This window comes from Myxocyprinus asiaticus, chromosome 47 (genome assembly GCF_019703515.2).
Source record: "Myxocyprinus asiaticus isolate MX2 ecotype Aquarium Trade chromosome 47, UBuf_Myxa_2, whole genome shotgun sequence".
In the NCBI taxonomy this organism is placed as follows: Eukaryota; Metazoa; Chordata; class Actinopteri; order Cypriniformes; family Catostomidae; genus Myxocyprinus; species Myxocyprinus asiaticus.
Window position 1 is genome coordinate 22,013,698 of NC_059390.1, and position 23,724 is coordinate 22,037,421.

At 37.5% G+C, this 23,724-nt stretch overlaps 1 protein-coding gene across 1 annotated transcript in view; it reads left to right on the top strand.

The window, feature by feature from the left end:
• Positions 1-17,756: 17,756 nt before the first annotated feature.
• Positions 17,757-23,724, top strand: part of LOC127436826 (thyrotropin-releasing hormone-degrading ectoenzyme-like) — a 210,178-nt gene continuing 204,210 nt past the window's right edge. The window contains exons 1-2 of the mRNA XM_051691261.1: positions 17,757-17,870; positions 18,226-18,929. Coding sequence (XP_051547221.1) covers positions 18,241-18,929 — 689 coding nt within the window. The 5' untranslated portion in view covers positions 17,757-17,870; positions 18,226-18,240. The remainder of the gene's footprint in view (positions 17,871-18,225; positions 18,930-23,724) is intronic.

Here is a 23,724-nt window from a genome sequence, read left to right on the forward strand (position 1 = left end):
AGCGAGTCAGGCCCACTCACATGAGAAACATCCAGTGGTTTACTCAGACACTGATTCTATAAAAGACATTGCCAGATTTGGACATGTGAATACTTTGCGACCGACCTTCGTTTCTATTCTCAGTTTGGCAGGAAACATTAGAGCAAACGAGATCTTTTTCTGATGTAAGAGTTTCTTGCATTCCTTGAACCGATCGCGTTTCTCTCTTGTCGAACTCGCAAAGTCCGGGAACAAGAAAATATTATGGTTCCTCCAAGAAAGCTTCCCTTTGCTCCTCGCCTGGTGCAACACAAGATCTTTATCGGATGATCTCAGAAATCTGGCCAGAATCGATCTGAGCCTATCTCCCTCAGCAGATCTCCGAGCCGGCACTCTGTGAGCTTGCTCGATTTCCAGCTTGTGGCCTGTTATGTCGAGCAGACTCGGGAAAAACTCGTCTAGGAATTTCACCATATCTCTACCCTCCTCATGCTCAGGAATTCAAACAATTCGAACGTTATTCCTGCGGTTTCTATTCTCAAGATCTTCAAGCTTTTCAAGGAGATGTTCCAAATCAACTTTGGTCATGGGCGGATTAGCATATATAATATGTTTAAAACATTTTAAAAAAGAATTTACTGATCGGCAGTTGAACCTGATGGCTCTTCATCTGGTATCTCTACAAGCATGTCTGACTCGTCGTCACTAGATTCAACATTTTGCTCCTTATCACTATTGTTTTCTAGTTCATCTAGAACTTCTAGAAGAGTATAAACCTTTTTTGTCCTCTGTGGATCCATATCGTGATGGTGAAAAGAAAGCGATTTCAACTGCTTGGCAAATTCTCCATGCTTCAAGCAAGTACAGGTCTCTGCGGAACAGTAATGGGTTTTCAAATCTGTGGGAATTTTCAAACCGGTTTGGGCATTTCTAAACTATCCAATGAAAGTAGGGAATCTCATTGTAGTAATCATTGGCCGTTTCCAAACCAGGATGGCCGTTTCTAAACTATCCAATGAAAGTAGGGAGTCTCAATGGTTTGAAAACATCCACTGATTGGGAATACAAACACGTGTTCAAAAGACTACAAACATGGCGCTGGGTTGTATAACAATGAAAGGAAGGAACATTTGCACATGCATCATATTTCTCGTTGCAGATATGATACAACAAACATGGATAATCTGATGATATTTCTATAATATCCTTAAAACGTTTGGACAAAAAATCTTGATGGATGTGATGTTATGAACTCTTGAGAGAAAAGATAGACAGAGGTTTGCATGATTGTACATGTGTGCATGGCAATTTCATAATAAAGGTCAGTACTCCTGTTATGAGTTAGATTTGTTTTATGCATACTCTTGTCAGATACATTACGTTAATACATTACTTTATGTCATTTTGATCACAAAACATATTTCATATTTCGAAACTATAAAAAATTAAATACAATAAAAAAGGCCCACCTGTGGGCCGGTGCCAGTTAAGAGAAATGAATCCAGTTCTCTTGGGTTTGTAATCCCAGACATGTTTTGACACATGGAGAGAGACTGATCTCCCTTATTATGACACAACTAAATGCTGTGTCAATTGCCCCTGTAAATCTGCCCATTTGCTCAAAGGTGAGAGACTCTAAGACACTCCAGATCTTCATCCTCAAAAGAGTTGCAGTGAAATGGAGAAGAGCGTATACATACAAATGCAAAGATTAGCAGCTGTCTTCACTGAGAGCTGTTGGGATCATCTACCCTCTGTTTTCTCTTGCACCTCTGAGATTTAGTGCTCTTTGCTTCAAATCAAAAGCGACTGAAATGCACATGAAGAAAAGCTCCTGGTTCTTAGTGTTAAAGATCAGCTCTGAATGTTTCTGCAGGTTTGTGTGGGGGGTCTTTGAATCATGTACTTGGTAATGTAAATGAACTGATTGTGTGACGTCAATAGATCGATTTGACTATAAAAATGATAATGTGTCTGGGACATCCACCAGTGGGATACTGGGGAGGATTTAAAATGTCTAAAGAGTGAATGCAGAGGTTTATGTGAGTCCCACACATCGCCTCCAGATATGCAGATTCAGCTTGAAAACACATATATAAAAATGTGTTCAAGAGATTTAAAAAGAAACAAATATGAGGGAAAACATAGATGGAGGGCACAGGAAACTGAAAAATTAAACCGAGTACATTTTGAGAAGTGAAGGTGCTCTTATCTATGGTTACACGTGTCAAAGGTCCAAGTAGCCCATTTTCTTTTAGATGAACTGCATTGGCTATTGTGTTTTGCTGCATGAGTTCAATGTGGACAAATGTCATGAAAGCATTTTGTTTGACTCAAACTTGATAATAGGTTTGCTTTAGGCTTAGCCAGCACATTGTTTTGCCTCCTCAGGTTTATTTGTTGCCCTTCCATTTCTTACATCAGCTCCAAAGAGAGGAGTTGAACGGGTTTAACTTAAAATGTGATCCATGCAAAACACATTCACAACTGCATGTTGACCGAAGACAGACACATTAAATGACTGACGTGTCATTATTGTGTGATAAGATGCTTCAAATGAGCTTCCTCATTGCTATGTAATTCACAGCATCAGCAAAAAGAGTTTATTTTTTCATTGGCAGTTTTTAATAGTAGGTTACCTTTGGTATCACTTAATGAAAATATGATGACAATAGCCTAGTTTCCATGCAGTTTTCGCACTATTTTGTTATCTACAAAGTGAAAATGCATATAAATTGTTTTGCGAAATTTGCCGTCTGCTGTCTGTTTCCATTCAAATGGCCTTTTATTGATAAAAATGGTGTGCATGATGACATCATGCCTAAAAAAACACTTTGTCACATAAGTTTTGGTTTAGCGCAAAAGAAATCTGCCCTGAAGGCGTTTCCATTCAGAAATGTATGTTTATCGCTAATTCGCCTCCCAGATGTCCCTAATTTTTTTCCTCTGAAGTTTTGGTAAAATGGGGAGAGTATTGAGACAATTCATTGAAATTAGCCAGCTTACTGTCATTTTAATTTCACAAATAAATGTTGCGCCTATCACAGGTTGCCACCGGTTCTGACCCGAAAGTGAATTGTCATGCCCTGTTCAAGCTGACAACCTGCACCAAGTAGTGGGGGAAACTTTCAGTCTTAGTATAAGGACTATCCTTCGATGTGTATATGCTGTGTGCACAGATATTAAAGAAAAACTGATGCTTTGTAATTTCAGGGTTTACATATGATACATTCCTGATATTCAATAGGCTATTTTGAACAGTCATATTATCTAAAGCATTGCCATCACAGCTGCATTATGTCCCATATATTTGTCCCACAACTTTTAATGACCAACTGAACTTGATTGTCATCTAAAATACATTTTAGCGTCATAATGCAATTTACATTTTCTGAAGAAGCTCAGCAAATGCGATCCGAGGTAAAGAGGGTTCGATTTAAAAGATTTAAAAGATTTAAAAGGTTCAAAAGCTCGTTTTCTGAACGTGATCTCAGCATTGAACAAATAGTTCTGATAGTTTATAGTCTTGAAGGGTAGAAAATGTCATTCAGCCGACTTTATTCGTCTACAGAACAGAGTAAGGCTAATTTAAGTTTGTGTAAAGAAAAGGCATATATAGGTCTAAAAATATATATTATTTTTTATTTTTTATTTTTTTTTATTTAATGCATTTTTCGTTTGGCAATTTATTTAATTTAATACAGGGAATTTTTCCAGCATTTTTTCAAAAGTATAAACAATAATTTTATAGAATTGGGCTATGTTCGTGTTCCAAAAAAGCACACTGAAGCTTTTCTCCTAATATTGTGCATATATTTTTTATTTAAAACATCTTTGTGCACAGAAATTATATGTTTTTTTGTATTGTGGGCTAATTCCGTGACTGCCGTCTGTTATTTTGATTGGTGTGAAAAAGCAACTTTAATAAATAAACGGATGTCTACCACGATTAAATTATTCACAAACAGTGGCCATACATTTGTTCTCCGTGCACTTGTCAAATGTGCATGTCTTGAAACGAGATATTTGTGTTGGCACTCCTGGAAGTGTCATGTTTGCAGTGATTGGATCTTTATGCCGTTCAGATCAATCCATAATCACGTACAATAAATTGGCTTTCAAGGATCCTATACCTTGTCATTATGATCAACACAGGCAACGATTGGGGTAAATTCTGTCATGCTGACACTATATACTTGCGTTAATGGCAATTTTCTCGATAAAAAGTGTTTCCAAACCAGTTTTTCGCGACATTTGATGTATCAACATAGAGTTTATGCGCTAGAGTTAAACGGAAAAATATTATGTCGACACAGGTGAAATTTTAGCGATAAATTGCGTATCCATCAGCTTTATTTTCATGTGCTAAAACGTTTTTCCGCAAAAAATCCTTGGATGGAAACGTAGTTGGTGAGAGGTTTGACCAATCAAAAGATGTAAATCATAAAATAAAGTTCTACCTTCATATGTTGGGCTATATTTTGTGTACTTTGCTGAACTGGATTTCTTTGATGCACTGAGTAATTTATAAACCTGCACTGCCAAACACCATGGAAACAGGTTTGTGGGTGTCTTGGACGCTGTACTGGTGTTTGTAAGTCAGTTTTCGAAGAATAAAATGGTATGAGGTTTAATGTCGGGAGGGATGCCATTTGAATGTGTTGACAGTGTCTCAATGTATTTTCCAGGATGTTTGTAGAATAATGAAGCTCATCAGAGAGTACATGAAGAATTTGAAAGAAACCCATTTGTGCTACGATTTGATGTGGCACATTGAGATGGCACATAGTGTATGTGTGTTCTGTGGGCATCTGATTGTCAGAGGCACAATTTGCTTGTCATGTTGCACTGTTATTGAAATTCATGTAGAAATTGCATGCATGATTTATCAGTTTTCATTTTATTATATATGCTTGTCATGTCAGGGACTTGGAAATGGCTGTTTGTGTGGATTTGTCTCTCATTTTAATCAGTAGTGGTGTTACTTGAAAAAATCTCGCAGGTTTCTGTGATGAAACTACCTGTTAAATGATATAGTATAATCTGCAATTGCTGAAAGAATAATTGAAGGAATTAGATCTGAGACTAATACAATGTTTGTATTTAAGAACAGATTGGTAGTGATGGGAAGTCCAATTCTTTTCCACGAACCGGTTCTTTCGGATGGTTCGTTTTCAATGAAAAACCGATTCACCAGTTCATTTATGTCATCAAATAATGACGTCACTATATATAATGCTAATACGCTGGCGTCGTAGAATACACACACAAACACATTCAATAAATCCATATGTAAGGGCATATTGCTGATTATAACATTTTATTTAATTAAGTTATAATAATAAGGGTGTTTATTGTCATCAGTGTTTCATTCAGTGATCTTACAATACATTCTACTTTAAAGTTTTGCACCTAAAGCACCCAGTACTGACACTGATACAAACATGGATTTTCTACATGTTTAAAGCATAAAAACTGTTTAAACTAGTCTCAATCAACTCACCCTTTTTTACACAAACCATGATCCAGCTCATCACAACTTCAGATATAATCTGCATGCACAATACTCTATAGTAAAATTTGTTTACATCTCTCGACTGAAACGTTTCGCCCCCTCATTCAAGTCCTCGGTTCACACATGCTCATCAGCTGCTCACTGATGTCCGAAAGAGGCGATTCTCAGTTCAGTGTACTGGTGACTCGCAAACTGCTGTGATCGACTCAATATACTGCTGACGCGAGAGCTGCTGTCCTTGTATCAGTGTACTGTTGACACGAGAACTTCTGCGAACGACTCAATGTACTGTTGACTCGAGAGCTGTAGACTGGATCATTTTCATACGTTGATAAAACAGTAATACAATCAAGTCATAAACATATTTCCAGTATGTTTTATTTGTTACACTCTGTTGTTCAGCAAAATACACCTGAAACATACATTTTGCCCCTTAATCACACATGCTCAATGTCAGCAGCTCATCAGTTCTCAGTATGTCGGACACCTCTGAAAGAGGCGATGCTCAGTTCAGTGTACTGTTGACTCGAGAGCTGTTGCGACCCGAGCGTTCAGTCCGATTTGTGAACTAGTTGGAGCGGTTCATTGCAAAGAAGAGTTGGCAAAAGCAGATATCACTAGTTCTTGGATCATATTACTCCCGGTTATCGGCACATCCGAGAGACAGGTTAAGATAGAGTAACTTGTAGATCAGTGTACACTCGAGACGCGAACTGTTTCAAAAGATTCAGTCCGATTTGGTGAACTAGTTCTACTCATTCACTAAAAAGAACCAGTTCAAAAGAACGATTCGTTCACGAACTGGACATCACTACAGATTGGTGAGTCACTGTCGAAATACTCAGCCTCCTATTAAAGGCTAGTTTCAGTAATTGCAGATTGTGTTCTTTTAAATGCAAAAACTGCTTTCAAACCATTCATTAGTTGTGACAAGGGGCCCAATGATAGGTTTTATATAGCCTATAGAAAGCAATTTTGATCTATTTATAAATTTTTCAAGCCCACATTTATCTGCAGATGTCTGACAAGTTTATTATATGTGTTAAATACAGTACACATAGCTTGCAATATGTATAAAGTATGCCTTGAACTAAACCACAAAACACGTGATCAGCCCTGTATGTTTAAAAGACTGCTGTGCTTTCCTCTAAACAAACCATAAAAATGGGAGAGAACCCATTGTGCACAGCTCTTTAGCTTCAGTCCAACACATTTTATACAGTCTTCATGATAATGCCAGAGAGAGAACAGAGAGAGAGAGAGAGAGAGAGAGAGAGAGAGAGAGACCTTGGAGAAAGAATGAAGTCGAATATTCTTCCTTTAGACACAGAAATTCAGGAGATGTTTGAGGAATCATGGGAAATATCAGCGCTTGTTTTGTGTCAATTCTCAGTTAGGTTTTTACTCAAACCATCAACATTGATGATGACCTTTGAACTGATTGAATAATATCTTAGTAATACTGGCAATATTTAAAGAGGGAAAGATGCTTGTCTTCATGCACATGTAGCTCAATGTCACTCTCTGTTTTAGCTGCATGTGTCTATTCAATATTTATGTGATTTCTTGGTTTCTCTGATATGGATTTGAGTTCTTGTGTTCCTGTATTAAATATCCTGCTTGATAAGAGTATAGGAAATTATTTACAGATGGAGAGAACATTAGGATAGCGTGATACATCGGTATTGTATTACACTGATGTTTTTTTTTTTTCCTAACAGAAATCTGTTCTACATGAGAAAAACTAGTCTAGAAGCTTCAGATGATCAATATACTATTGATTCACGCAATCTTAATTAATTTAAAATTCAAACCTGGTTCATGAAGAAAGGCCCTTCCACAAAGGCCATCAACATGTACATACAAGGATCAGTTTATGGAAGGAATTTTTTGTCATAGTTAGTCATCATGGGGCAACTACAGTCACCAAACAGAATTGCAAATATAATCACAGATAGTCCCATCCCAAACTCACACTAAAGTTTGAGCCAATATTATTATGTTGAGCTGGTCAGGATACTTAAACAAACAGAGCAATATTTTTATATCGTTACAAAGACACAATACAGTATGTACTTTTTTTTTTTTTTTTGAGGAAATAAATCTACAAATGGCTTACTTATTTGTCTTAGTGGTACATTAGAAGTATTTAAACTTTAAAAAGTTTTCAGCTACAGTGCTGTGAAAAATAATTTGCCCACTTCCTGATTTCTTCTATTTTTGTGTATTTTTCATACTAAATTGTTATAGATCTTCAAACGAGATATAACATAAAACAAAGGCAACCTGAGTAAACAAAAAAATACAGTTTTCAAATGTATATTTTTTTATTGAAGCAAAAAAGATATCCAACACCTATATCCATGTGAAAAACTAACTGCCCCCTTAAACTTAATAGCTGGTTGTGCCATCTTTAGCAGCAACAACTGCAACCAATCGCTTCTGATAACTGGAGATCAGTCTTTAACAATGCTGTGGTGGAACTCTGGCCCACTCTTCTTTGCAGAAATACTTTAGTTCAGCCACATTGGAGGGTTTTCGAGAATGAACTGCCCATTTAAGGTCCTGCCACAGCATCTCAATCAGGTTCAAGTTAGGACTTTGACTAGGCCACTCCAAAACTTTAATTCTGCTTTTTTTGAGCCATTTAAAGGTGGAATTACTCGTATGCTTAGTCCTAATCCAGTTGTGCTTGAGCTTCAACTCACGGACTGATGACCGGATGTTCTCCTGTAGGATTTTCTGTTAGAGAGCAGAATTCATGTTTCCCTCAATTATTGCAAGTCACCCTGGCCCTGAAGCAGCAAAGCATCCCCACACCATCACACTACCACCACCATGCTTGACTGTAGGTATGATGTTCTTTTTGTGGAAATCTGTGTTTGATTTACACCAGATGTAACAGGACAACTGTCTTCCAAACAGTCCACTATCGACTCATCAGTCCACTGAACATTCTCCCAAAAGGTTTGAGGATCATCAAGGTGTGTTTTGGTAAAATTCAGACCAGCCTTAATGTTCTTCTGGGTTAGCCTGTGGTTTTCGCCTCGCCACTCTTCTATGGATGGCATTTTTGGCCAGTGTTTTTCTGATAGTGGAGTCACGAACAGTGACATTTTTTAATGCGAGAGATGCCTACAGTTCCTTGGATGTTGTCCTTGGCTTTATTGTGACTTCCTAGATGTGTTGTCGCTGTGCTCTTGGAGGAATTTTGGAAGGTCGGCCACTTCTGGGACGGTTCATTACTGTGCCATGTTTTCTCCATTTGGAGATAATGGCTCTCCTGTGGTTCTTTGAAGTCCAAGAGCCTTTGAAATAGCTTTGTAACCCTTCCCAAACTAATGTATTTCAATCACCTTTTGCCTCAACATTTCTGGAATTTCTTTTGACCTTGGCATAGTGTGCTACTGGGTGAGACCTTTTAGCCAATTTCATGCTGCAGAAAAAGTTCTATTTAGATGTTGTGATTGAACAGGGCTGGCAGTAATCAGGCCTGGGTGTGTCTAGTCCAACTGAACCCCATTATGAATGCAGTTTCATAGATTTGGGGATTTAGTAACTAAGGGGGCAAATACTTTTTCACACAGGATCAATTGGTATTGGATTAGTTTTTTGCTTCTATAATTATCATTTAAAAACTGTATTTTGTGTTTGCTCAGATTGCCTTTGTTTTATGTTTGAAATAATTTAATGAGATATACACAAAAACAGAAGAAATCAAGATGAGGGAGCAGTGGAAGACTCTGTGGGCGGAGCCGTGGAAGACTGGGAAAAGACCTCCGTGGTCACAAGGAGCCGTGGGAGGCTTGGAACAAGGAGCCGTGGGAGGCTTGGATGAGGGAGCAGAAGATGCAGGTTTTGGCCCGGGGTTCCCGCCATAATCCACTGTGTAAAGGGATCCACAAGGTTCCAGAGCCTTATCCACATATTCGCAGAGTGTCCAGTGAGGATCAGCCGGAGGCATCAGTTCCTTCAGTGCACTATTCAGACCAGTCCGGAAGAAAACCACTAGAGAATGGTCTGGATAGTGCACTAAATTCACTAGCTCTAAAAACTCATGGACGTGATCCTCAGCTGGACGGTCCCCTTGCTTCAGAAGCAGAATTCTGACAGCCGCTAGATCCATTTTTGTCAGTATTTCTGTGACGAGGCAGACGAGGAATGAGGATCTAAACGCAGCTTTTAATAAAACAAAAATGAACAAGGTAACTCAGAATAAAAGAGAACCAGGCACAGAACATGACAACACATGTGAAGACTGACAAAGAAACCAGGGGAAACAAGGGCTTAAATACACAAGGGCAAACAAGGGAACGAGGAACACCTGGGGAAAACAATCAGGGGAAACCAATCATGAAAATAAACTACAAAGAACTACAAAACTAGCAGGAAACAGGAACTAAAAAAGAATTTCAAAATAAAAGTTTAAGCACAAAAACCAGGGAATATGTGACATCGAAGAACACCTAACCCAAACAAACTGATGATCAGAGCAGGTTCTGTATCAGTGTTAGAGTCATCTGAGTGTCTTCTCCAGCAGCCTGTTAAACCACAGGAAATGAGCAAAGACAATAATTACAGTGAATCTTCCAGTCTAATAGCAACTGCTTATATGTAATTTTAGGCTGTCACCAGCCCAAACAGCATTGCAAACATGGAACACTGTTGTTGCCTTGACAACCAGTGGAGACAATTATGGTAATTAATCGGTGAAGAGAACGACAGAAAAATACTTTGCCCAAACATTTTACAGATCTTCGCTATCTGCAAAGTCTCTGGTCTGGTTAAACAAAACCTTTCAATTTCATACAGAATCTTGTATAGAAATGGATGGAAGTAGTGATGTTTTGGATTACCAAGCATGTCACGTGATCTATTTGTGATTCACTTGTTTGCTCGTTAAACGTCATTAACTGTTACATATACTGTAAACCTTTATAGCTTGTTTAATGAGCTCAAATGACTTTTTAATGGATTGGAAACAATAATATTATGCAAGACACAACTTTTAACAAAACTGCTGGACCAGTCAAGCGCTCAATACATCAGAGACAATGTGCTCTTTCCAGAGTTTCCAGCAAAGTTCCTCTATTAACAGTGCTGTGTGAGTGTGAACAGTATAAATGATCGACTCTTTCCTTCAATGAAATCTCATCATCTCCACTGATGAATTCCCTCATATGACACTCAGCAGGACAATGTAAGGGCCATCAAAACCTGTGTAAATGGCATCTGATGTTATTGTGAATATGACACCAGTGTGAAAAACACACAAGGACTCAAAACCCCTAAAGAGCGAACGATTGTTCAATTTAACCTGCCAGGCTTTATTTCTAAGTGTAGTTTGATCCAGGGAAATCATGAGTGTTTGTCAAGATGACGAGATAAAAGCTGCTGAATGGAAGATAAATCATGGGACTTTCATGAGATACTGTGTTTGTGTTAACTGGGAAAGAAGAGGCCGAGTGTCTCTAGAGCAGCTTTGCTGTGAGTTCAGTATGTTCAGTCACAAAGCATTTATCACTTTTCATATCACACTCATATATCATTTTCTCATTTAGGGATTCAATTATTTACGATGAAAATTGTGATGAGGTCAATAGGAAACAGTATAGAAATGTCTGTCAGATCTGGGAAAGGCAGACAGAGGAAAGAGTTTCTTTTCAAACTTCTGAGTTGAAATTTACTGCAGTTAAGATGAGAATGAGTTTTCCAGTTGTCTGATGTAAAGCTGATGAGTCACTGTTTGTTTTGTTCTAGTTGAGAGTCAAATAAATGTCAAACCATCATTAATTATTCAGTCCTGATGCTGCTGCATGTAAACATTTGACTCATTTATTATATAAATACATTTACTGTATTCTCTGGATTAAAATGTCATCATATTATTTATACAGGACATTACCATATTACGTGTGATCAAGCAGGCCAAACATAAACATAAACTAAAAGAAAATCCATGTGTACTATGGTAATACCATGTTTTTAAAATGTGTAGCATGGCAAATCCATATTTTATGGATGTGTACCATAGTAATACCATGTTTTTATTTATTTATTTATTTTTTGGACATTTACCATGTTTATTTGGATGTGCATGTACTTTTTTTTTTTTTTTTTTTTTTTTTTTTGGGATATGTACAGTGGAGTACTGTTTAAATACCATTAATTATCAATATAGTAATCATTCATTCAGTGTTTATCAAAGTACCATCATTGCACCATGGAACCACCATAGCACTCTTTTGTAAGGTGACCACACTTCTCAAACTACTATTGCAATTATATTTAAAATTAATTCCAAACTGAAATGGATTATTTAAATGTCTGTTCTTGACATTGTGATAAATATTGGTAGAGTTCAGAATAAATCACCTCATAATTGTGTGAAAATATAAAATGCTCACAAATGTATAAACAAATTCTCCATGATCATCACTCACAGCTAATAGATGCTGTTCAAACTTTAACATATGCATCAAAACACTGCAATGTTTGCTTGCATATAATATTGCCTGAAAATTGCCTGTGTGTGTGGGGGGGCAGGTTTAAGTGGTTTATGAGGACTTTTTTTAGGTTACAAACTGGTAATTACAAGGGTATTATGCTATAAATGTGGTTTATGAGGACATTTCTAGTGTCCCCATAATTCAAATCACTTAAAAAAACATACTAAACGATGTTTTATTGAAAATGTAAAAATGCAGATAGTTTTTTGTGAGGGTTAGGTTTAGGGGTAGGGTTAGGGTTAGGGGATAGAATCTATAGTTTGTAGAGTATAAAAATCATTGTCTGTGGAGAGTCCTCATAATGATAGCTGCACCAACATGTGTGTGTGTGTGTGTGTGTGTGTGTGTGTGTGTGTGTGTGTGTGTGTGTAGAGAGAGAGAGAGAGAGAGTGACTACAGCTTGAAAGTTGTTGTCATGTGTCTAAAGGTGTGATTGAGTCCAGTGCATTTTCAGATCTCGTTTAAGCAGTTCACTTGATAACTTGACTGACTGCACTGTTATGTTGCACTATTGTATGTTTTGTATGTCATATGTTGTACTACGATCAAGAAACCCGCGTATTTGCTTAAATTTATCCTGTATACATGACTTTTAGTATAAAGAGAAGATCGTTGAAATTATTTGAAAGTTACGAAGCAAGGTTCAGTAGATAAATGTTTTTTATGTTGTTTTTTTTGTCTTAGAGTTTGTGTATGAGGAGGTGTTGTGTTGGGAGCCGGACGTTTGCTGGATTCCATCTCTAAGATAACATTACCTAGTGTTGCAGACTGTCTGTTGTCGCTGTTGAATAGCGGAAGAGAAGCAATGAGGCAAGGCCCTCGGGAGCGCACACATAAACGTCACATCCTTTGGATTTTCCCGGCAAAACTGACCTGCTCCCTTTGCATGAAAATCAGTCTACAGGCTTTAATAGGCAACATAAGAAATCTGGGAAGGACTCATTTTTTAAGTTGCATTACAAGCCGTTCACACATTGGCAAAAAAAAAAACCAAAAAGGCGAATATTACATGAAAATTATTATATATTGCACCTTTAAGGCTTTTTTGATATTTTTACAGGAAAACAATACAAAAATTATCAAGAATATGATTTTTGCCCTAATATCAAACATCTTATTAGAAAAAAAGAAATTATGATCAAACGTAAATTTTCTTGATAAAAAATATGATCGTGCCTGGTAACATGCATGTAAAATGGCTAGAAATAGCATTTTAGCTTAGTGTAAAGCTGACAATTTACACAAGGTATTTCTATTTCTTCTGCTCCAAACTTACTTCAAACTTACTTCTCTGTCTGCTCGTATGAATGTAACACATCATAAGAAAGTGTTTCACCGCTGTTCAAATGCACTTTGGATCATTTATATTTATAAATGTTTTCCATCTGAAAGGACTAAATATTAAATGAAACAAATGACAATAAAATGCAAAGTAATCTCTTCAGTAATCAAAATACTTTTTGAATGTAACTGTATTCTAATTACCAATGATTTAAATTGTAACTGTAGTGGAATACAGTTACTTATATTTTGTATTTTAAATACGAAATCCCGTTACATGTATTCCGTTACTGCCTAATGTTGTAAATGTAAAACATTGTTCATTTGTGCTGCTATTGTGTAAGAACATTTGACCACACTGAGCTCTGTAGAAATGTCCCTGAATCCGATTCACCAGCACCTCAATCTACTGGTGAATAAACACATTTGCATCAGCCGCACAGTCAGGTTGTATCATAGTGACTTGGTAAAAATATAAATTCCCTGCAGTCCTAATGTGTCATATCACTGCTTACAGGACATAATATCTGACTGATGCATGAATTATGAATGAGTGTCAAGTGCGTGCGTGCGTGCCTGTGTGTGTGATGGAAATTGCTGACTGAGAAATCTCAGTAAGTCTCAAATGAAAAATAAAAATGGTCCTGGACAGAATCAACTTTTAGTCAAATATTCACAATAATTCTTGTATTTCTGAGTTTTACTTTACTAAGTTTTAGAATATTAAGGCCAGAAAAAATACTCTACGCAAATATGCAAAAGCAGACATGAATACTTGGTCAACACATTGCAAGTGTGCTGTCTCATTTTAAATAATTAACTTACAGTCTTTAGTTACTGTAACTGTAACAAACCTCATTACTCAGTAGGGGGTGATAGAATTACTTTCAAATAACTGAGATATAAAACCTGATGTTATATATTGCACATTTCAGGTAGCTAGCTAGAAACATGTTCCCAGATTATCTAACTTTAACCTTCCCCTTCCGGAAATAATACAACTTGTTTGTTCTGACACATTTCAGAACACATCGATGCATGAAATGCAGCTTGTTTTACATGTTTAGAGGATGTTTCATACCTAAGACAGCAGCTGATATGCTCACATTTTCAACTAAAACAAAAATTTTCTGGCACCTTTTAAAATAGCTATGGCATGTTGTGAGTGAATCAAGCAGGTGTGTGCAGTGGATCTGCAGGTGGGCTCATTCATTATCTGAAACATAATAGCTGGTTAAGCTTGTAGACATCAGTGTACTAGAAGTTACACTGGACAAAAAACAAAAAGTGTAAGAGACACTGCACTTCAATGGTTCAGTTCTTAATTAAGCTTTATTTTTTAGAGGTCTCAACTCAACTGAGTTTGACGCACTGATATTGTCAAATCAATAAACAATGTTTCATGACTGTATTACATAATTTGTTAATGTCAGGTGCTTTTAGTTGACTCTTTGTCCATTGTTGCTTGTGACACTAATGGTAATGTTATTTCTGGACTGCAGGGGGAGATGTGTCTCTGCTCTGATTATACTGTATAATTACATTATAAACTGCACACATTTCTTTCTTTCTGTGTGTGTGTGTGTGTGTGTGTGTGTGTGTGTTTCCCTCCCTATTTTTTTCTCTCAGCAGAAACGACCCTCTGTGTGCCGGCAGTCACAGCTGCCCTCAAGACCGTTTTACTAACATTTATCATTCAATTAGACCCCTCACACTCCCTCAAGCCTGATCTATCTTCATACAGTATGCTTTTATTAATCTCTCAGTCAACAGGAGGCACATGGTTCACACACATTTGCACAGCATGACATGTGTGCAGATGCCACATGGAAATTGCCAATTTTTCTTTCTTTAATAGCAAACCTCTAATAGGAACCTTTGCCTCCAAATTCATTTGATCCAAAAATCTGACAATCATTCTAGGACATTCAATCTCTGCCCCATTATTTCAAAAGAATGGATTTTAAATTCCATCAGGGGAGCAGAGGATCTTGATGGGATGGGAATCTTCATGCATTTCCTGCCCGTTCTATTTTACAGAATAAAATCAGTTAAACACACCCTTTCTCCTTTTCTCTTTGTGTCCCATCTTCTTTACACCTCACTTTCTCTCTCTTCAAAAACTCACTGCTCTCCGCTCGCTGTGCTGTTTAACCAGCCATGCAAACAGCTGCAAATTAGAGTATTATTTGCTGTATGGAGCATCACTTTCTTCAAAGAGCCACCACTGGTCTTTGCCTTAATGAAACAGACTAACAATGACAGATATACAGAGAGGGCCGAATGCTGGAAAATATGGAGGTAGTGTGTGTGGTAAAAGATTTGGAATGCCACAGACAGTTATTTATGCTTTGAAACACTGCAAAACTCGTTAAATTCATGCTTCTGTGTGTTTCAGCACCTCGGACAGCAGCCTTCAATTTACTGCTGCAGCTCACATAATGAAAACGGTTCATTATGTGAAGATTCATTAACACACACACACACACACACACACACACACGTTGGTGCAGTTATCATTATGAGGACTCTCCATAGACATAATGATTTTTATACTGTACAAACTATAGATTATATCCCCTAACACTACCCCTACCCCTAAACCTAACCCTCACAGAAGACTTTCTGCATTTTTACATTTTCAATAAAACATAATTTAATATGTTTTTTAAGTGATTTTAATTATGGAGACACTAGAAATGTCCTCATAAATCACATTTATAGCATAATACCTTTGTAATTACCAGTTTGTAACCTAAAAAAAAGTCCTCGTAAACCAATTAAACCTGCCCCCCTCCACACACACACACACACTTTTATACGGCAGTGAATTGTTTCATACCTGTTTACAGGTGTGCATGTATACAAAAGGAGTTTGGCTCTCCTTTACTGGCCAAACAATAAAGGACTTCAATAGAGTTCATTGAATTATTCACTACACTTCCACTGAAACGCTGTGTTGTGAAAGTACCCAACAGTCATCTTCTAATGTAGGGTACAACAGGGCTAAAGGCTCCGTGGGGTAAAAGGCTCCATTGATTTTATTTTCTCCCAAAACACTAAATAGCATTCAAAAACTACCAAAGCACTTTCCTAAATGCATGTTTGTCACTATACACTACAAAATATTCCAGATCCATGAGATCATTGCGTGTAATATCTAAAGGTTGATTTTGTGGCAATTTGATCAAATTTTTTTTTAACACATTTATTTTGAGACAACAACAACAACAACAATAATAATAATAATAATAATAATAATAATAATAATAATAATAATAATTAGCATTTTTTGTTTAAGTCATTAAATCAAACATTTTTCAGTAACTGTCCAATAACTGAAAGGATAGTTTTGGGGTGAAAGCCCCCCTTGCAGGGGTTAAAGGCACCTGTTAAACACAATTTATTTTATTTTTATTTTATTTTTATTTTTTTTTAAAGTGGGGCGAATAGATTTGTTATGAAAAATGTTCAAAGTGTGCTCACATTACCTGATCCAATAATAATAGAGATTAGTTTGTTTATAGAATACTTGAGATGATAAAATGTCAAATGTGTTTAAAATTAACAGGAAATGGTTGACTTTTTCTGAAGTAGTTATTTTGAGTAAGTATTATCTTAATTTCTTACTCAAAAAAGCATCTTGCTGTCTCAAAATTATTTGCATTAGTTGACTAATTTTGCCCTATAACTATTGCCCCAGTATCTACATGATATCACTATAAACCCCATAGGGGCCTTTTACCCCAAGTGAGGGAGACTTTTACACCAGATGTGGGGTAAAAGGTCCCCTCACCACCTTTTTTTAAAAACTGAATTTTAATCAAAAACAACCTTCCGTTATTATTTCTTTTCACACAAATTATGTTGCTCCTTAAGGGGTGCCTTTAGCCCCGTTATACCCTACTTGTGTGATAAAATTTGTGCTGGAAATACTGAACCACAGATCAGCTATAAGATTTGAAACATACATGTAGGCCTATCAAATCATTTTACATTACATTTAATTGCATTTTATTTTCACGTTCATGCAATTCAGCACTTTTGATTTGTGAAAGATGAAAACTGATATCTGTATGCATTTCTCACTGTTTAATAAAATGCAACTGAATATGAGGCAAAAGATGAGAGAGAATTGTCACCCAACTGTTCACCACAGTGATCCTCAGTACATGTATGTGTGTGAATATACTGTATGTGTATACAGTATATAAACTTGTTAGTGATCTTCAGTTTTATGTCAACACTGTGCTATTCAGGAATTTTATAATATGTTATGTTGTTTAACTTTCGTTAAACCATTGATTAATGTTTTATTTTATTTTATTTGTTCACATACAACCTCTGCTTTGGCAATATTGTATTATTCACAGTCATGCCAATAAAGCCATTTTGAATTGAATTGAGAGAGAGAGAGAGAGAGAGAGAGAGAGAGAGAGAGAGAGAGAGAGAGAGAGAGAGAGAGAGAGAGAGAGCAGACATTCACAGAAACACTCTTGCGATTGATCATGAAGCAGGTGTGCTGGAACTGAATCCACATCAGACTCAGAGGAGAAATCGTGGATTTGCGGGGATGTGCGCGTGCGGTACGAACTCTGTCTGCATTTATTTCACTCGATGAGCTCATTTATTGATCTGTATTTCTCGTGCATTGCGCGCCCGGTTGGATGTTGAAAACTTAGTCTTTTCGGTCATAATCTTATAATATTATAATCTTTGCATGGTTTTGCATGATCTTTGCAGGATTTATCACCCTTTAAATACGTCTGATCGTTCATCCTATGTAGTTTTGAGCTGGCGCGCATGAACGATACGTTGATCACGCATAAAACGGATCATATTCTTCATACAACCGGATAGTCACCTATTACGCGTCTACTTTGAAAGCATCCAAATCCTTCATTGCTTTTAATGTTATTGTTATTCTCATTTGTAATGCAGTGAGGATTCGTACCGATGGTTTTTGAGGGCACGAGCATGAGGAACGGACGGGCTCTGTCCGATCAGTGGGCCGACAGCGTGGTGGTCCGGCCCCGCACGACAGAACAGCACATCACGGTGCACAAGAGACTCGTGCTGGGCTTCGCTCTCTCCATCCTCACCCTCATCATCGTCACGGCCATCGCCATCACGCTCAGCGTGAGCTTCGAGAGATGCACCGGGGAGAGCAGCGGGGCTCTGGCCGCTAACGGCTCCAGTAACAGTAAAGTGAAGCAGTCCCGGGACGGCAACAGCAGCAGAGACTCAGAGGACGGCCAGCAGCCCTGGAGACATGTGCGCTTACCGGCCACCCTGCGCCCTCGCCACTACGACCTCCGACTGTCCGTGTACATGGAGAACTTCACCTTCTCCGGTGAGGTGAACATTGAGTTTGAATGCGTCCGCGCCACTAAGTTTATCGTGCTGCACACGGACAGGTTGGAGATGGAGAAAGTGCTGGTGTATTCAGACAGTAAGAAGGCTGCAGGTGCCATGAGGATCCAGCGACGCTTCCACTATCAGCTCAAACAGGTGTATGTGATCGCACTGCACAGAGAGATGAAGCCCCTCAGAACATACAAGATCAACATCACTTTTCATGCGCTCATTCAACATGAACTCTTGGGATTTTTCCGCAGCTCATACGTGCTGCATGGAGAGAGAAGGTAATTCACTTAATCTGTAATACACTGATGATTTATTGTTGTATGTCATATGTTCAACCGTTACTATGCTTGTTTCCTAGTTTTCGCCTAAATAACACAGTTACTACAGTTAATGTTACTTCTGTAAAACAAATAATATTCTAAATAATACAGGCTCTTTGTCAAACAACGAGGCGGTTCTAGGGTCAGTGGATATCCGGGGCTTAGCCTAGAGTATGCATCATGATACATGGGATAAAATATGCGTTTAAGAGTTACATCGGCAAAGAGTCCATTTTTGAATGAAGTACATCTTTCAATATTGTTTGTTAGAAAAACAAACAAACAAACAAAAAAAACTTTTCAGATCTACCAACTGCTTTATTCCACCACTGTAGACAATAATCCGCAATCCTCCTAAATACTGCTCAGTTCTATTATCATCTGTAATCAGACCTGTTATTTCTTGTCTAATTAGGAACCTGCCTACAGAACATCCACAAATTATATCTTTTCATCAACAAAAATGCATGACCAAAAAGTGAGAATACCAGACATTCCAAGATGTTAGATTTAGAAACAAATGTAATGCACAGGTATGATTTAACATGTGCACTGCTGTTGCCATTGATGATAGGAAAGTCAGTCCATTCCTCTTTTGTATTATGTTGACAGTGAAAACCTCTTTCCAATCACATAATTTTTAGAATATATTTTTGTGAAAATTAATAAGTGCATAAATAAATAAAGATTATCTATAAGTAAAGCTTCCTTACCCATTTGTCAATCACATATTACATTTGAAATAATCCAGTCTTATACACAAACATATAGATACATAACACTCACACACACACACACACACACACACACACACACACACACACACACACATGTTGATGCAGCTATCATTGAGGACTCTCCATAGACATAATGATTTTTATACTGTATGAACTATAGATTATATCCCCTAACACTACCCCTACCCCTACCCCTAAACCTAACCCTCACAAAAAACATTCTGCATTTTTACATTTTCAATAAAACATCATTTAGTATGTTTTTTTTAAGTAATTTGAATTATGGGGACACTAGAAATGTCCTCATAAACCACATTTATAGCATAATACCCTTGTAATTACCAGTTTGTAACCTAAAAAATGTACTCGTAAACCACCCAAGCCCACCCACACACACACACACACACACACACTCACACACACACACACTTGTTGAAGCCAATTTTAATTCAACATGGAGAAAAAAACAACAACATTATGCATCCATATCAGATCAATGAAAGTCTGCAAACCACGTATGGATATCATGGAAATGGAGCATTCATATAATTACGGTGTGTATGTGTTTTGGGAAGACTGCGGCTGCACAAGGGCAAGCCAGAAACTTTGCTAGCATTTCTTCCTCACACAAAGGCAAATAAAAGACACAATTTTTTTTTTTTTAAATGACACAAACTTGAAAAGAATATAATGATGAAATCTATAGTTGTCACTTAACAGTTACAGGGCTGTTAAGCAATAAAAAATTTAGCCTCATTTGACAATGCAATCAATAGGTTATACAATAGTAACACATGCCTGAAGCAGCCACATCTTGCCGTTGAAGTGCTGTTTTACTTCTTTTTACTTAATTTTTTACTTTTTACTTAATTTTTTTTAATGTCCATTTCAATATTCGAATAAATCTCCTCACCATGACAAGTGCTCCTCTATGGACCATCTGTCTGTCTGAACCTTGTGCAACTTCTGTCAGTACTTTTTGTCTGAGTAGGTGGTTCTTTTCTGGAGTGCATGAACGTAAAAGGAGACACTGTTCGATGCACAGAGAGCAGAATTGCAGTTCTAAAGGTTTTTATTTTACTGATCGCATGAAAACTCAGTGATTAGTACAAGGTTATAAAACATTCAGGGCTTAAAGGGATAGTTCTCCCAAAAATGAAAGTTCTCTCATAATTTACTCACCCTCATGCCATTCCAGATGTTTGACTTTCTTTCTTCTGCTGAACACAAATTAAGATTTTTAAAAGAATATTTCAGCTCTGTAGTTCTATTCAATACAAGTTAATGGTGGCCAGAAATTTGTAGCTCCAAAAATCACATAAAGGAAACATAGACATAATCCATATGACTCCAGTGTTTAAATCCATATCTTCAGAAGCAATATAATAGGTGTGGATGAGAAACAGATCAAAATGTAAGTCTTTTTTAACCCTAAATCTCCACTTTCACTTTTACATCTGAAACTCACATGTGGTGCCTGTTAAATTTCACTTTCACATCTGAAAGTGAAAGTTAAAGTGGAGGTTTAGAGTAAAAAAGGACTTACATATTGTTCTGTTTTTCACTCATATCTATTATATTGCTTCTAAAGATATGGATTTAAACACTGGAGTCATATGTATTACTTTTAATATTCCCTTTATATAATTTTTGGAGCTACAAAGTTCTAGTCACCATTCACTTGCATTGTATGGACCTACAGAGCTGAAATATTCTTTTAAAAATCTTTGTTTGTGTAGAAAGAAAGTCATACACATCTGGGATGGCATGAGGGTGAGTAAATGATGAGAGAATTTTCATTTTTGCGTGAACTATCACTTTAAGACCACCCCTAGTGCCGCCCCTGGTCAAACAGTTTAAAAAGCTTTCAGAATCTTTGACATTATTCCTAATTTATTTTTTAATGACAGTGGTGGTGAATACAAAGTTAACATAGCCTAGTTGTTTAGTTGTAGCATAGTTGTTTGTAGTAAAATTAACTGTAGTAACTGTAGTATTTTGGTAGACGCTATGGTTACCATCATACATTTTGATGAGGGTAATGAGAGTCCATCAATATAACAACATTTTTTTCTTTCTTTTATGTGTAGTAGGCCTACACAAGGTTGTAGGGTCTTATGTTTAAAACCCCATATTTCACAGTGCTTTCAGATAGATCACACAGAATATCTGCTTATCGGTGTTACTGTTTCTTTGTCCTCTGAAAGGAAAATTGAGCATGCCTAGAATTTTGCCTCAGGTCTTAACACATTTGAGACTTGTTTAAGCCTTTGATTTACCCTGTAGGTATATTTTGTCCATCCACTAGCTGACCCCTCTGTCTTTGTGGTAACCAGGTAATTGTGCCAAACTTTAGACCTGCTTTCAGTTGTAAACACAGCATGTTTAAGGGCTTGTTATAATGACTCTTTATGAAACCCAACATTGAGTCTTAATTGCACTGAGTGAGCTCTTGATATGTAAACCAAGCTCAGATCATCTGGTCTTCTCATGATTTAACAGAAGTTTATCACACAACCTTTTTAGTCACCATTTCCACATCCATCACCCCTTCTGTGCCTCATCTCATTGCATCTCAGTGATGTTATAATGATCTGCTGAAGCAGGGACAGTCCTGTCACAACAGCAGATAACAACTCTAACAAACCGAAACAGCAGCATGTGTATCACAGTGGAGGTTTTCACTCTAATATCCTCTTCCTGTGGAATCACCTCCAGTTGGTCTGTTTTCAAAATTTACAGTTTGATTTCTCATCAGCCATCAACACCCATCGCCTGCATCTCAACTGTGACCTTTAAATCATGTAAAGCTGCTTAAGATGCATCAACTTTCAATGGTAAACATGAAGAGGAGGTAGACAGGTGGGAAAACATAGGCTTCTTTTTCATTATTATTACTGCATTAATGGCTGCAAATGAAAGTAAAAAGTTGTCATTAAAGTGCAAGAGAGAGCACAGTACATCTCCTGCCCTCTGGTGCTCATGCTCTGGGTAGCAGAGGAAAAAAAACCCTCTGAGGTTTGAATCAGACTTTGATATCTATTAGTCTTTTCCTTGTCATTTGTTCATGCTGTCTGTTTGTCTTGAAGTTGTGCTGTCACAGATGGGTTTAATGTTTACAGCCATGACAGAAGCTTCAAAGACATCCAGATATATCAGTATTTCTGTGTGGTAATGCTGCAACACTTAGTCTCAGGGAATGTGGTATGTTGTTGACATTTGATGAGGAATACGTGATTTAGTAGAAGCTGCAGCAATTTTGTTCATCTTTACAACAAGAAGTTCATTCATTGTTTTTGGTGTGATATAAATCCACAATGATGAGTTCAGGGATGTTGGTTCACCAGTCAGAGCTGTATTTGTATTCAGCAAAGTCATGTGACAATTTAAAGGGTTAGTTCACCCAAAAATGAAAATGATTTTATCATTTACTCTCCTTTTAGAAGAATATTTCAGCTCTGTAGGTCCACACAATGCAAGTGAATGGTGGCCAGAACTCTGAAGGTCCAAATATCACATAAAGGCAGCATAAGAGTAATCCATACAACACCAGTGGTTTAATCAATGTCTACTGAAGCGATCCAATCTGTTTTGGGTGAGAACAAACCAAATTATAACTCATTTTTTACTGTACATCTTGCCATCACAGTCTTTTGGCACGATCATGATTTCAAGCTCGATTACACTTCCTAGTGCTTGACGCGTGCACAGAGTGGTAGATTGTGCTACAGGAAGTGTCCACATCACAGAGGAACTCACATGGTCCGTCCACACTGAGGCCGTTGTGAAGAAGACCACCAGCGCCTCTTCTTCCTGAGACGGCTGAGGAAGTTTGGAATGAACCACCGCATCCTCACACGGTTCTACACCAGCACTGCAGAAAGCATCCTGACTGGCTGCATCACTGCCTGTTATGGCAACAGCACTGCCCTCAACCACAAAGCCCTGCAAAGTGTGGTGCCAGACACATCATCGGAGGTGAGCTTCCCTCCCTCCAGGACATATATACCAGGCGG